This window comes from Acomys minous (assembly GCF_964271855.1).
Source record: "Acomys minous genome assembly, chromosome: 15".
Lineage (NCBI taxonomy): Eukaryota > Metazoa > Chordata > Mammalia > Rodentia > Muridae > Acomys > Acomys minous.
Window position 1 is genome coordinate 69,784,980 of NC_140497.1, and position 16,791 is coordinate 69,801,770.

A 16,791-nucleotide genomic window follows, 5' to 3' on the forward strand; every position below is an offset into this window, starting at 1 on the left:
GACTCAGGGCCTGGGTGGGGGGGAGTGAGCAGGAGGGCAGAGAATGCCTTTCCCCTCTGCCACAACATCTGAACACACATATGTCCAGCAGTGGCTTCACTATAGACATACAGACCAAATGCTATTACCCTCACTCTAGCTATGACTATCATGGAACATACAGTGGTCTCTCAGGACCTTCCAGAAACCCATATGGCAAGATGAGAGAGGTTGGAGGAGTTAATGCCTGAATATGCCACCATAGTGCCCCCTTGACAGGAACCAAGTCCTCTTTCTTCAGCCTCAGTCAATCCTACTGCACTAGAAAAGTCACAGTCCCTTTGCATCATGGGAATTAGAGTATTAATGAAGTCTGGGAGAAATTGTTCTCCCCAAAGAAGACCCTCCGATACACACACACACTAACACACACACACACACACACACACACACACACACACTTATAAAACAAAGAAACAGAGGCCATAAATTGGAAAGAGAGTGAGGTGGGGTACTTGGGACGGGCTGGAGAGATGAAAGGAAAAATGATAAATTTTAATTAAAAACTTATAACACACCCACAAACACATGTACGTTAGAGGTAAGGAGTTGTTTCATGTAGAACTTAGAAAATAACCCTTCAGTATTTATTATCCAATGAGGGCTATCCTGCACTGGTATTAAATCATTATGTGCTCAGTTCTATTAGGCATCAAAACCTAAGTTGCTGTTAACCACTGAGCCATCTCTCTAGCATCAAAGAAGTATTTATTGTTTGTTTGTTTTTTGCTTTTTCAAGATGGTGTTTCTCTGTGTCAACCTGGCTCTCCTGACCTCACTTTGTAGACCAGGCTGGCCTCGACCTCACAGAGATCCACCTGCCCCTGCCTCCCTGAGCGCTGGGGCTACAGGTATGTGCCACTGCATCTGGCAGCACAGAAGAAGTTTTAAAAGAACCACTAATATCGTCTGATCTTCAGTGCTTTCTAGGTCTTTGAACTGTGGCCAAAAATATTTCTAACTTATCATTGAGTATTACAGTTCTGAAAGCGATACTGTGATTTAGTGAGGCAAGGAGAGGAAAGGTTGTCACAGGATAAAGGGTCCTGCCATCCTGGCCTCCCTTGAAGCAATGGCCTAGAGGTGGTCCATCTGTTATTCCTCTCCAGTGCAGCTACTGCCTTTTCTTCTTCCTTCCAGCTTTGGTAACCTTCTGGCAACCAAAGAGACAGCACTTTGTGATGAGCAACAGTACAGTCACCACGCAGGCCAGCAGGAACCCGATCACATCCAGAGAATGGTACTGGACCCAGCTGAGGTTATGGGCTGCAACACGAAGATGCTTGGCTCCCTTGTGGCGCATGACAAACTCTATCCAGAAGACGGCTCGGTCCAGGGGCTTCACGGGCTGTTCATGGTGAATTCTGGATAGCCGCATGGCATTTTCCTTGTAGCTAAAGACACCAACATTGAGAACTAGTTAGTTTACTTTCTGCATCAAGCCCATGGACTATTCAAGGAAAACGTCATGAGTCTCAATAGATTGAGTAGGAGAACGGCAGGTGTTTCTATTTGGGCATGTTTGGAAGATTCCCTGGAGGTTGGCATTATCTGAGAGGGATTCTACCCAAAAGTGGAATGAAAAATCATTGGGGGAAGTAAATCTTTCCAGCAGAGCAAACCTATGTAAGGTGCTCCAAGCTCTGCAAGGGAGGTGGTTCAATGTAATTTGAAGATGATCACATTGATTCCCTTGAGAAGAAATGCTGTCAACACTTTGAAATCTCAATAAGAACTATTGACTGTTAAAAATGGATACCTATAAGAAAGGGACATATTTTCCAAAGATGACATAAGGTTGAGATGTAGCTCACTGATAATCCAGGTAGGATGCTCAATGGCCTGATGTCAACCTAGAGTGCTAACACAGTAATGACACGGATGCAGAGGAAGCAGAATTTTCAACTTTAAAAATAAATGTATCTATTCTATTTGTCTTTGTTTGTGGCACTGGGGAAGTGGCATGCCCCATATATCATGTGTGGAGGTCAGAGGAAAATGTGTGGATGTCAATTCTCTGTTTTACAATGCAGTTTCTGGGAATCAACACAGGATTTCAGGTATTTATTTGCACCAGGGCATGGAATTGTTAAACATAAGTGAATGCGGGAATACAACTTAGTCCAGCAACTCCATAAAGAGTGTGGATTTACGGGACATATTATAATCAGAATTTCCCCAGAGTTTAGCTTTCCTACTATTAAGAATCTGCTTAAAGAAATAGTAAACACCATTATTGCAATGACCCTTAATGTCCATGGTTTTTGGAGCTCTAGTCCTGATAGGTATGGAGAAGAACTGATGAGGTGCCCATTGTTGGTATATACATATGAAAAATGTGGTCTGAAAATTGAGTTGAATATTATTCAACCATTATGAAGGACGCAATCCTGTTTTTACAACAACAAGGGTAAAACTGGAGGGTATTCTACTAAATCGTATAAACCAGGGCCAAAAGGCAAACACTGCCCATTCTCACTACTGTGTGGGACCTAGAAGAGGTGTTTTCATAGAAGTATAAGTAGACCATTGGTAACTAGCATGTAGGAAGGGAGACAGTGTGTGGGGACAGAGGGGTCAGCTAATATACACATGCTGACCCGGGATAGCAGGATAGTAGGGTATTGAGAGTCAGTGACTGAATTAGAATTTCGTGTCTTATTGTAACTAAAGGAACATAGAAGGTTTTTTTTTTTTACATCATTGATAATAATGAAATTACAAATGTCTAAAGAGCTGGAAATGTCACATCTTCACATTTGGTTTTGGCATATTTTATGTATCTATATATATACATTTATGCATAATTATTTTAAATTGGGCAATGAGTGAGGATTACTTAAACAAAGTATAAGAGTTTCAGATATTTTAGTCATTGAATTGAAACAACTGACCTATTTTTACCTTGATTGTGCTGTGATTTAATTTGATCTTATTTGTAGAAATCATGTCCTTTCATTTAGCAAGAGAAAATGGTTTCCAGCATCAAAATATCCTAAACAAACTTCTTCTACAGTGAGTCTATAGGGTGGTTACAGTCTTAACTGACAGTTAAAGCATCCTTCACGGTGTTTAAATAAGTTTTATGTTTATTGCTGTTGCTTTCACAATTAGGCTAAAGATCAGATGAATGCTACTGTTCCCTTAGATAGGACCTATCTTGTCTAGTAACCATGGGAAGAAACTGTGTACTCACGAAGGGTCATTGGTGACAGTCTTCAGTGCAGTGAACAAGTCTGTACTGGACATTGTGAGAAAGTCCAGTCTAACAGCTGCTCCTTTGGTCTTCATACGAACAATATTATCATACTGGTCCCCAAACAGAGGAATGCCAACCACAGGGACCCCATGGTAGATTGCCTCATAGATGCCATTGGTGCCACCATGAGTTATAAAAGCTTTGGTTTTTGGGTGACCTAGGAAAGCAGGAAATTAAGACAATGTATTAATCATAAGTCTAATTCAGGCACAAAACAGTGAACTGTTCTCTAGATAACGTTATATGTCCGTGACACTGCATTTCTCCTCTCAAGTCTTAGAGCAAGGAGCACTGCAAGCACACAGAGCATTAAGAGAAGACCACATAGAGGAGGTGGAGTGTGGCAGTAGAAGGATTGTGTGCAATGGAAAAAGTGGGCAGGGCTTCACCCAAGTGGAGCAATCATCATGGGCAAGCACAGACTGTGGTTCAGGTGCATATGCTCTAAAGGAACAGTGAGGTCATCACTGCTTCCCTGCTTGTGATAGGTTGGCTCCAAACAGCAGAGAATAAACATGGATCTGGCCATCTGGAATGAAAATGGACAGAATAGTCCCATCAGTTCCTTATCCATGTTCCTCAGGACTAGATCACAGCTGTCATCACTACCTTAGTGTTGACACTGACCTTCCTGACAGCCATTCCTCATGCCACCTGTGTGTCCTGGTGCTGCTCACCTAGAAGGTCATTCTGGGGGATCCATTTGTACAGACGGGTGTTGGAGCCCAAGATGTCTGGCTTCTTGCCTTCAAATCTCCAAAGAACCTGTGGAGATAAAGCTATCCTCTCATTCCTTTGGTCAAACATCAAGACAGTCACACTAGAGTTCTGTAGAGATTAAGAAATAATCCCTCAATTTATAATGGATAAATCAACTGTGGTACATTTACACAATGCAATACTATCCATTTATCAAAAACAAAGACATCATGAAATATGCAGGCAAATAGATGGAGCTGGAAAAAATCATCTTGAGTGATGTAACCATACCCAGAAGGATGTACAAGGTAAATATTCACTTATCAGGGCATGTCAGCCATATAATACAAGATGACCATATTACAATCCACAGATGTAAGGAAGCTAAGTAACAAGAAGGACCCTAGGGAGGTAGCTTAATTCTCCTTCAGAAGGGCAAGTAGAGTAGAGAGTGAAGCAGCTGAAGAGAGGAAACATGAGGGGAACCTACTGCAGGTATCCAATGAAACTCTCCACACAGAAAAGGATCAAAGCAGATGCTGAGTTTCCCAGCTAAACTTTTGGCAGAGCACAGTGAGTCCTATGGATGAGTTGGGGGATAGAAGGTCCTGGAGGGCACAGGAGCTCTATAAGAAAACCAACAGAGTCAACAAATCTGGGCCCATGGGGGCTGATGAAGACTGATGCTCTAAACTAGGATTATGCATGGAGAGGTCCTAGCCCCTTCAACTCAGATGTAGTCCGTATGCATGTCAGACTTCATATGGGTCTTCTAGTAAAGGGATCAGGGTCTGTCCCTGCCATAGACTCTGTTGCCTGCACTTTCATCACTTCCTCTTGGTGAGGTGCCTTACCATAGCGCAGAGGAAGAGGATGCAGGCAGTCCTGATGAGACTTGATGGGCTGGAGTCAGTTGGTAGAGGAGAAGAGCTCCCTCTGACTGAGGGCTAGGGGAAAGGAACAGGGGTGGAGGAGCGGGGGATGGTGGGATTGGATGGGAGGAGATGAGAAAGGGAGCTACCTTTGGGATGTAAAGTGAATAATCGTTTTTATAGTTTATGTATTGGAATTTATTCAGATTACATCCAGATTGCTATCCTCTCACTTGCATCTTCCCTTTCCCCCTTCCTCTTTCACTCTTATCCCTTCCTCTAGACCTCTGACAGAAGAGGACCTCCTCCCTAACCTCATGACCACAGCCTATCAGGTCTCATCCAGATAGCCTAATAAATTAAATTTAAAATAAAAAGAAAGGAAGAATGATGTCATCTTCCCAGTGTCTAATAGGCAGGCAAGAGGAGAGACGATGGGAACCGGGAAGGATGTCTGCAGCAAGGATGCCAACACTGCTCACACTCAGGCATTGATCCTTGTTCTTACCCTTGTTCCCACCTGCCACATTTAATCAACAGCAACTCAGGCCACGTTAGATCCAGCAAGGCCAAGCAGAAGAGTTCAGAAATGTGTGATTACAATTCAAGTTCAACCCTCCAACAGAGTTACTAATGTGTACCTTGATTTCATTTTTTCCTATATACTTATAGCAATGTTTATTTTTCAAATTCAGTATAACTATTCGCCAGTGGTATTTGAGGTAGTTCACTTATAATCATGTTTACCATAAGATATTTTGTTGGTTTAGTCCCTTGTAGTGTGACATGGTCTAAGCCCATGGTCCCTTCAAGAGCAAGTCCCCAAGATCCTCCCCATTTCAACGTTAACAGGCTCAGTCCTGCAGGTGGATTTGGGGCTGAGGAAACCTGCTCTACAGAGGTTTTAGACTAGCAGAGGAAATATACTTGCATTAAACCCATTTTCAATATAGACAATCACATTAGGCCAATATTACAAGTGAACATGATACTACGATACAAACCCCATTTAAAAACTTACATATTCTTTCTCTTTTCTATTTTTTTGACTTGTATTGAAAAGAGATATTTCATGCCATATCTTCTGTGTGTCGTTACCTCTCCATTAACACCTCTCCAGACATTGCCCCCCTCTCCTGCCTTCCAAACCCACATCCTTCCTTTCTCTCTCTCTCCTTATAACACAGACAAGCATCCAAATAACAGTTATAAAGTAATATAAGATAAAATAAAAACAAACAATACAGGGAAGCAGAAACACCATTTTTTAGACAAGTACTAATTTTTATTTGTTGTGTGTGTTGTGCCTGTGTATATGATTATATGTATGTGTGTGTTTGAGTATATGGGTGTATATGCACATGTGTGTATTTATGTGTGTATGTGGAATGATGGTTTGTGTACATGTGCACCTGTGTGTGTGTGTCTGTGTGAGTATTGTATATTTGAGTATGTGTGTGGGGTGTATGAATATGTGTGTATATGTGTGCATGTGCGTATATGTGTGTGTGTGTGTGGTATGTATGTGTGTGTATGTATATATGTAGTGGAAGTGTTGGCCTCATCTGATGCCAGGAGTACTTTGGATCCCATGTCAGGAAGTTACAGGCAATTCATGAGCTGCCAGACTCAGGGACTCAGAACTAAGTTCAAGTCTTCTAGGTGAAGAACACATGTCTACAAGACAAGCCAGCTCTCTGGTCTGACAACTGCCAATTATGAGTGCTTGTTTATTGTTACTGGGCCAATGTAATTACTGGTTACAATTTAATAGTAATCCGATTACACTGTTGTGAGTCCAGAGTCCTCAGTTATCCCCCAAAGAAATAGACAGAGGGACACTGCAGATTTTTGGATCTGCCTATAATATGTCGACAATACGAAGTTCACAAATACCTGGTATGTGTTTTCTTTCTGAACACAATGTTAAAAATCAAGTTGTTAATAAAAAGCCTCATCTACTATTTGACATCTGTCCCTGGTAGCTTTGTGTCACCAAGCTTCTGCAATCAGACCTAGAGCAGCATGTGACCATCTGTGTGAGGACGCATCAGCAGGACACTGTATCTCACCTTCTGTGGGATCTGGGCCAGGCCTGCTGCAATCACATTGGCCCTTTCTTCTGTTAGGTTACCCACCATGGAGCCCAGGGAAAACACCACAACACCATGTTCTCCGGAAGACTGGACGAAGTCTTCTATTTCCTGTTAGTGAAGTATCAGAGCATCACAAAGAGCAGCAGCAGTAAACATCCTGCATATGAACTGATGCCAACATCCAGGTGAAGGAACTGAGCACTGCTGTAAATGAGCAGAACAGTGGGTGCGTTGAGACTGTTCACACCCACATATAGGATGGACCGTTGGAACCTGTTGTACATGGCTTACAGTTCTCAAGTCATACAAACAGCCCCATGTTGTTTTCATCTTGAAACCAAGATGTGTGGAAATTAAATCCAAAGTTCTCCTTCTCCTTCCCCCGTCCTTTAGGTACCAAATATCTGCTTTCTGTTTCTATTATTTTGACCACTCTAGGTAGTTTACATAAGATATTCTTCTTATTTTACTTCTTGCTTGTTTGCTGGCTCAGTTTCCCTAGTGTACTGTTTTAGAGGACATTCCATGCATACATAGCATAGGGTTTCAGGTTTAGGGACAGTTCCTTAAATTTGCACACAATATATTTTCCTCTATAATTCTATTGACATATAAGTTACTGCCCCTTTTCTTAGTTACTGCTCTGCATGGGAGAAGACACCATAATTAATGTAACTTGTAAATTAAAGTATGTAATTAGGGTTTTGATTACAGTTTTTTTTTTGGGTAGTTTACTGACATATTTTTGGGTAGCACTGTGGCAGGCAGGCAGCATGGTCCTGGATTAGGATCCCAGGGCTCAAGCTAATCCATACATTGCAGATAGAAAGAAAGAGACCAGGCATGGCTTAGGCTTTTGATACCAAAGCCTGGTGACACATTTTCTCCACAAAGCCACTCCTCCTAATCCTTCCTAAACACTTCACCAACTGGGAACCAAACACTGAAATATTTGAGCCTGTGGGGGCCATTCTTGTGCTGACCTCATCATTCTGCCCAGCAGGAGCAGTGCCACTGTCCTCAACCTCACACAACTGTCTTGTTGAGATCCTTCATTCAGTTCACTTGCATACATACTTAGGAGTGGAACTCACACCATGAATCCATTCCTAATTTTCAAAAGATTGTCCATTCTCTTTCCATTGAGTTTAAACAAGCAGATGTTACTTGGATTGGAAAGATATTTAGTATACGCCGTCAATGTGTTTCACTGTGTCTGCTTCTGCAAGTATATGTAAGCAGGTATATAGGTTTGTACATATGCATTTGTGTGTGTGTGTGTGTTTGTGTGTCTATGTGCACACAGGTGCATGTTTTAACTTTTGTGATTGATCAAGAGAGCAAATAGAGACACTGACTTCTTAGGTGAGTTTTTTTTGTCCATACTCCATTAGTCTTCTCTCAAACCCCTGTGTAGGACTTGGCTTTGGACCTCTCTCTGCCTTCAGTGTTTGTGTGTTCTTTGCACACCTGAGTACTAGAAAACATTCTTATCCAGAATCTTGTTGAATTACTTTAATCAAAATGCTGATATTTGTCCTAATCATTCTTCATTTTCATACCGTGCATACTCTTTCCTAGGGGACATTTGGCTCTCAAGACTCAAAATAACTTTCTTATCATAAACCTCAAGGAGTTCTACCACAGACAGGATTCAACTCATCACTGTTTTCCCGGCATGGCCATACTGTACCATCCATGCACATATTTGAAACCATAGTTATTAGTCATGACTTATTGACCAACTCTCTGTTACTGAGTCAAATTCCTGAACAAAAACAGTTGATCATGTTGGCTAGGGTGTATTTTGTTTTCTAAATGTATCACTCTCCTTTATAGGTTGAATTTGAATTCTGAACAAACGGAAGCCAGTGTCCTTCAGTTTCTCCATTCTAATAGGTTGGCTTAAATTTCTTGGATTGTAGAATCTGGTTACAGTTAAGTCTGTAGAGTTAAGGGCACCTGATTCATTAGAAATCTTACTTGCTGACTGTCTTGAGAGTGGCAATTGTTCCCTGTCTTCTAGAAGGATTTCGTTTTGCCTGGTTTTGTAAATCTGTGAACTAAACACAGGTCCTCTACAAGGGCAGCAATTGCTCTTATGCCCTGAGCAGTCTCTCCAGTGCCCTCCATTTTTAAATCAGTGCAGAGCGCAGTGGGTGTCACTGTGACATTTTGAAATATAATTTGTTTTTGTTTTTGATTGTTTCCTGTTCCATGCCTCTGTGTATCTAATTCCAATTTTATTTTGTACTACAAGTTTCCCTTTCTACTTTCATGTCACATGTGTTCTATTATTGCCACCTTGTGTTGTATCCCAGGAACACATATTTAAGATAAACTATATGTACGTAAGTACACACATACTTGCTGATTATATAATATCCATTTAGAAAACTAAAATCTTGTTACAAGAGCAGTTTTACTCATACAGAACATCATAGATTTTTCTCTATGTTTCATTGTTTGTAAATTATTGTTTCTTTTAAAATATTTATGTAAATTTATGTTGTGATTGAGGAAGTACTTGTGTATTCTTTGAAAAATAGTCATAGATATATTTTATGGATTTGCAATGGAAATGTTGACCATTATTATATGTTCATAGCACACGTATAAAATAATAGCAGTGTTTTATCTAGGTACCATTCAATGTTTCTGTCATGAAGAACTTCTATGAACCATTATCCTACATACACCTAAATTATTTTTATGCATAATTTCTCAACAGTTTATTGTAAAACAAATTCTCTTCTTTAATATTTTATTTTGTGTGTGTGTGGGTTGTTTTTTTTTTTTGCCTACACATATTACATGCATTCTATAATTGTGAAAGTGTCCCCAGGAGGTAGGAGAGGGAGTCAGTGTCTCTAGAACTGGAGGATAGATGATCATGAAGAACCACGTGGGTGCTGGATCCTCTGCAACTGCAGCAAGTGCTCTTAAAATATCAGCCACCGTTCAAGCCCCACAACACAAACCTCTGTCTCTGTCTCTGTCTCCTCATCACAGAGTACAGCTTCTTAAGGGATGATGCAATGGTACTAACATAAATCTACACCGTCATCAGTTGCAACTCCATGGACCTCTTATTTACAGAAATAGACTGCTGTTCAATTAACTTTAAATCCTTAACTGCGTGGGTTGAACACTCCCAAATCCTGCGACAGATTGTTACTTTCCTGCCTTCATCACTTATCTTAACGTAAAGACACAGAAATAGCATTTTAGAATCCTGGGTGAAAGTGTTTTCATTTTAAATGGTCCCAGGGCATGTCCTCACTCATAGCACACTGCCAGGCACTGCCACGAATTTGTCACTGCCCAATCTCACTGTCTTATCTGTTGTCAAGGAGCTGAAGGAAAGGTGAGGGGAAACTCATTAGTACAGAAGAAGACAGCACAAGGAAGCCCTAATTCTGTTTTCAACATAAGTTAACAATATCCCTAAGTCCATTATCTCTTCTCTCTTACACCTACTAGCTTGTTCAAATCTCTCATATTTGTTCTCTTCAGGAGCCGCACAGAGAGATCATCAAGGTTGTTGGATCTTCAGCCAAGGGGTCCCACACAAACTGAAGCACCAAATAAGGACAATGCATACAAAGAACCTAGATCCCCTTTTCAGACATAGCCAATGACAGCTCACTCTTCACAGTGGGGAGGAAGGAGGGAGCAGGGACTGCCTCTGACATGAACTCTGGTGCCTGCAATTGAATCACTTTCCCTCAGCTGGGTGGCCCTGTGGGCACATAGAGGAAGGGGATGCAGGCTATCAGCATGAGACCTGATAGGCTGTGGTCAGCTGGTAGGGGAAAAGTGACCCCCACACCCACCCCAGAAGCCTAGGGGAGGGGAATAAGTCAGGAGAGGAAAGGAGAGTGGTTACAGGGAGATAAAGTGAGGGGATAACAATGTGCATGTAATATTGATAAATTATATTAAAATGATTAATTACAAAAAGAATCTTGCTCTCTTTCTTCCTCTCTCTCCCTATCTCTCTGCCTCGCTCTCTCTCTCTCTCTCTCTCTCTCTCTCTGGGGTATCCCTGCTCGCCCTTTCCTCTCTCTCTATGCTCATTTAATAAACTCTTTATCTAATAAAGAAAACTCTTACTTTGGCAGAGATGTAACAAGAGAATATTACTACATTTTAAACCTCACTTTACCAACTTTAATAACTCATTCATTTCAGTGTCTTCTGGCCATAAAATTCTGTATGTTGTGGGCCACTCACTAGAGCATGGGTAACTTATCAGTAGTCATATCTTTAAAGGAATTGACTCATATTCCTTTAGAAGCTGTCAACTGTTGACACACCCACTCAGTAAGTTGGATTTGTTGATGAGCCGCAGCCCACTCCACGCAAACATGCTGGCTAACACACTCTCGGGCAGCTCTTGTGAAGGCAGCCATAGGCGCTGATGGAGTTCGCTAGTGCTGGGGCCCTGTCATATCCAGAGGACAATGCTTCCTCTGATCTTCCCCATCCTATTCCCCTTAAAGTGTTTCTGCCTCCTACTACACCTTGTCTCTGACCCTTGAGGGAGACATTGATATAGATATCAAAGTAGAGGACTTGACAGTCGCTTATTTTGGGTCCTTGAATGACTGCCTGTGAGTTTCTATGCTGTCTAATGCACGTTACATCAAAACCTTCTCAGAGGAGGTGTGAGAAGTGAGCTGATGTGCATAGAGAGATATTAACTAAGAAGGCACCCTGCTAGTGCCCCCATTAAACAAAGTAATGGGAGTTGGTTCATTACTGAGGCCCACGGCCTCGCCAAGCACATGTTCATGTCCAGATATATAACACCGGACATGGCTTTCCTCCTGTGTGGGGGCCTTAAATCTCAGCCCCTATCAGTTGGTTCCCCATGACACTCACACTGCCATTGTACTCATGGACAAATCTTGCCAGGCCAGTCCTTGCAGCTCACTGGGTTGATATCAGGGGAAGGCAGTTGATGAAGTTTTTCACCGCAGCCTACGCAGCACATTCCATTGCTATGAGAATTAGAAGCAGGAGGAAGTGTCCTAGTCAGTGCCACCTGATGTCTTTCTTTTTTATGATCAAAATGTGTCATTTCCTCGGCATCAGAGTCCTACTATGAAAGCATAGTGGGTAGTAGGGGCAATGAAAACACCCACCATTGTTTTAATAGTCTGGACCCTTCTGGCCAACACCACCAGGGGCTGCATTCTGTACCTTGAATTAAGTTCCTTTCTTTTCTGAGAGAGTCTAATCCCTTATATAGGATAAGCAAACTGTTTCCCTTATCTTGCTCCATACTTCCTCTTTACTTTTACTGCCAGGCAACTTGCCATTTCCTCCTTGTTAACAGTGCCATGGTCCTGTTATTCCCTTACAGTGAGTCATTAAGAGTAGAACTGCTGGTGATTCTGGGTGAGCCTGTGCACCCTTTGTGTCTCTGTACACTCAGCACTTCCTGTGGGATGTACCTGTCACACTATCTGTATTCTGGTGTGAATCACTAAAGATTTCTCCATGTTGTGTTGTAGTCTAACTATGCCATCCCTTAGCCCCACAGGTTTGCATAAAGGAAATGGAGACTTTTGTGATGGAATAGATTCAGGAGTTTCCACTGGCTGGTCGCTATACTGGTCTCCTTTGCCTCTCTGAGTTGGACACAAACATCCTGAAAGAATAAAAGATGATCACTCTTGCTGGATATTCAAGGCAAACAGAAGCAAGCAAACAAGAATATATTTACCCTAGGCAGGGGCTTGGCAGGTCTGCAGTGGAGTCCACCAACAAAATCAAAATTTGGTAAGAGAGGATGAGGAAATTCCAAATCCCAATAGGTTCGAATGAGCCATATATCTGCCTTCCCCATAGTCTCAGCGAGTGTTGTGGGTCTTCCTAGGAAGAATCAGAAGAGTGAAGGTATAAGATGTGACACAGTGTCAGGTGAAGGTGAGTATGCCAGGTAACCTTCTGGAAGCACTCTTGATAATGCAGAAAAGATGTTGACATGTGTAAATGTGGGATATGAAAAACAGTATGTGTGTGTGTGTGTGTGTGTGTGTGTGTGTGTGTGTGTGTGTGTGTGGTTGTGTTGTGTACATGCACACGTAGTGTTTGATATGATTTTGTAACATATATGTTGCACATACTTAGGCTTAGAGATATATAAAATCACTGTGTGGGTGGCTTTGAGAAGACACCATATCTGTATCTCACTCTGGCTTGGTAATTATGTGTGTGACATTGAAATGCAATTAAATGCCATTATCTATGATCAGTGCCCCTCATACTAAGGGAACCACCTTTCCCTGGAAGTATCCATCTCCTTTGCAATATTGAGCAGCTGGAAACTTGATGTGTATTCCTCTAAGTGAAGTGGGAATTTGTGTGCTGTCTTCTTTTGTTTGGAGATAGTTGGATGGAGCCCAGGCTGGTCCCTAAGTTACTATGTAGCCAAATTGACTTTGAACTTTCGATTATCTTCCTCCTCATCTCAACTGCAGGGATTGGAGGTGCGTGCAGCCGTGCCCAGGGTAAAGATCAACATTTTAGTTTGAGACAGGGTTTTACTATAAAACCCAGGCTGACCTGGAAGAGAATTTGTGAGGCTACCTGAGCTCTTTGTCCTGGTACTGCTCATAAACTATGACAGACTGTACAGTAATTAGGTATGTCTAAGTTTGTTTCCAGATAATAAAGGATAAAAGTCTATACATTTTTTTCTTTAAAAAGAGACACTGTTTAAAACTCTGTGACTAAAATTACCATGTAGATACTTCAGCATTGTTTAATTTTAAAAGGCACTCATTCATGTGTGTGTTTGTGTGTGTGTGTGTGTGTGTGTGTGTGTGTGTGTGTGTGTGTGTGTGTGTAGAGGGCATAGGTCAGAGGACAGTTAGTAGGAAGGCATTTTGTCCTACCACTCCTTAGGGCCTCTGAATGGAGGAAAGTTGTTCAGGTTCTTGGCTGCATGTAGCTTCATCTGGAGCCATTCTCTGGAACCATTAGAAGTTTAAAGAAGAGTTTTAAACACTCAGTGAGGGAATACTGATTTTCTAAAATTTTGCATTCACAAACTTGGGTTTTCTAGGATAGAGAGAATGAACTCACAACTATGAACAAATTCATTATAAAAAGACAGAAAATATTTCAAATTTAAATAAAACAATGAGCGGAAATTGGTATTTTCAACAGGCCTGATATGTAGTTGGGCTTGCAATCTGTGTTACTCCTCAGTCCTCAGTTTGCATGTCTGTCAGCAAAGAAGACATTCTGTAAGTTTAAAACAAGCATTGTGGTGTCATCTGGACAGGTCAATGGGGTGAAGCCCTGGCTTTGCAATGGTGCAAACATACTTCCATTCTCAGCATATGTGTAAGAAGGCAAAGAAAGAAGAGGCTCCACACTTTGTCCTCTGACTTTCAGGGTTGTGCAGTGACACAGCCTTCCAATCAATATACTAATTGATAATGACAATAGCAGCAGCAGCAGCAACAGCAGCAGCAACGGCAGCAGCAGCAGCAACAGCAGCAGTAGCAACAGCAGCAGCAGCAACAGCAGCAGCAGCAGCAACAGCAGCAGCAGCAACAGCAACAACAATGATAAAAACCACCCAGGAAAAGTGTTTTAAAGAAGTGAAATAAAATAGGTAGTAAATGGCTATGTTCTTGGGTAGAGAAACCCACATATATTTCTAGGTGAACATGTGCCTTTGTGAAGTGTCCTGTGAAAGTCAGAGACAAGTCTTTCAAATTTGCCATTGGAACAGAGACTCTTTTACAATACTTTGCATTTGACAGGTAATGTCACAGGTTTCTCACCATTTTACTTATGAGTTGGCTCTCTTGTTCTCTCAAGGTCACCTTCAATGACACAGCAAATTGAGAGTGCTGTAGTTAAAAGGGACACAGCACTTACCTAAGACTTCACTGTAAAGCTCATTCCACTTCTTCTCATTAAATGTCTGGAACCAAAAGTCAAAAGAAAGCATGTAGATGACACTCTGCACTCTCTCTATGAATGTCATTCTGTCACTCAGTCCTGACATAGCAGCAGGCACATAGGATGGAGGCAGCGGGAGTCCTCCACTGTACTTTTCATAAGTATTGCCAAAGAAGAAGCGGAGACTGTAAACAAAGGGTATCTGGAGAATCTCAGCCAGCAAGTCACCACAGGGGATGAAGGGGTCTGCTACAATGACATCAAAGCTTGATTTCTGTAGTTTTATCATGAGGTCCTTGTTAAAAACCACGTCTCTGCAGAGGCTCTCACAATAATCTGATTGTCTCAAATACAGTTCTTGCAACATTAAAAAGTATGCCCAAAACGATTGCTTTGGCAGCTCATAAATGATCTTGCTGAAGCCTTCCACAAAATGTTCCTTTACCTTATTCATGGAATAGGATGAAGGATATGTCTCAAACTCAATAGCAGATGTGTTGTCAACCTCATAGGAAAAGAAAACTGACGGTCTCAGAACAGTCACCTCATGTCCCTTCTTCACAAGCTCATCTAGGATTGCCCTTAAGTTGAGCCAATGGCTGAACTCCATTGGCCACACCAGCACCTTCCCACTGTTGGCAGCTCCAAAGAAGCCACTCAGCTGTAGCAGGAGCAGGGCTGCTGTCATTTTCACAGACATCTTGGTTACATTCAGAGCTTCCTTTCAAATGCCAGGTCACTCAGTTCTTGCAGCTAGAGAGAGAGAGAGAGTAATACTCAGTTTGTTAATGTATAACTTGTCCCCTTGAAAGCAAATACACACAGGATAGTCACAGCCTCTGAATGGCAAGTGCCAAAACCAAGAGGCAGATGTGGTGGTGGGAAGTGATTCCAGATTCTGTGTCCTTGAATATATTAGGTACTTGGAGAACCCTGGAGAATAAGTGCTCTCTCACTCTCTCCCCTAATGTGGCTTCCCTGATAAAGAACCTCAAGTAAAGACATAAGCGTCTCATTACATTTTCCTTTTAGTTTTCAGTTCAGTGTACTTTCCTGTGCGAGCTGGAGACATCAGTGATTTGCCACACTATTTAATGATTTCAGGTATATGATTCATTCAAGTGTAAATTTTCAGCTAGTGTGCTCATAAGGATTAAAACGGGGTATATTTCTATTATAATCACTGACACACCTGTAAAACTCTAGAAATTGGTTTTGGTTAGCATTATAACTCTAGTGTTTTATAACAAAATGGGTTTTAAGAAGTACCTTTTCCCCAGGAACAGGGCCAATCAGACATTTTTATTATAGTTGTTTGTTGTATTCTTCTTAAACGAAGGCAGATATGGAGTAAACACCTGTTTTGTTACTTGATTCTTGGAGTACACATATGCTCATTTTTGCAGCTTTGACAGTTTTGTGTCCATTTGAGTTTTCATGTTTTAAAACTTAGCTGTAAGTTCTCAAGGTGAAAGGTAAACATTGTTTAAAGCCATTCTGCTTCAGTGTCCTCAAGTTGCACTCAAGTTGATCTTCTGCACAAAGCTCACATGATACATGGAAAAGCCTCTGTAGTAGTTGATGGATAACATCCTTTAAAGTATGTTTTTCAAGGGAAGAATGAAAACAAGGGTAAGGAAGGTTTAATTATAATGCCATAGTGAGAACATAGAATTTGATTTACTAAAATGCTTGATGTTTGAACAGGGTATTTAAAGGATCCTCGATACCAGGAAGTTGACAGGTAAGTTGGGTTCACTCTTGCTTAGCTTTGAATTGCATTCTTGGAGCTAGTTTATATATGACCTGAATTTAGTTTCACAAATCTTATTCCCAACAGACAATTTTCAGGAGTTCGAGGAGTTGTATTTTTAATTGGGGTAAGCAATAAATTTTA

General features: G+C 41.4%; 1 protein-coding gene across 1 annotated transcript; it reads right to left on the minus strand.

The window, feature by feature from the left end:
• Nucleotides 1-513: 513 nt before the first annotated feature.
• LOC311584102 (UDP-glucuronosyltransferase 2B31-like) lies at nucleotides 514-15,647 on the minus strand. The gene is made up of 6 exons (XM_084758190.1): nucleotides 14,871-15,647; nucleotides 12,700-12,848; nucleotides 6,942-7,073; nucleotides 3,976-4,063; nucleotides 3,236-3,455; nucleotides 514-1,433 (listed from the first exon to the last, which is right to left on the minus strand). Exons 1-6 carry the CDS (start codon nucleotides 15,592-15,594, stop codon nucleotides 1,154-1,156), a joined length of 1,593 nt encoding a protein of 530 aa, XP_084614316.1. The 5' UTR covers nucleotides 15,595-15,647; the 3' UTR covers nucleotides 514-1,153.
• Between the last annotated feature and the right edge of the window lie 1,144 nt (nucleotides 15,648-16,791).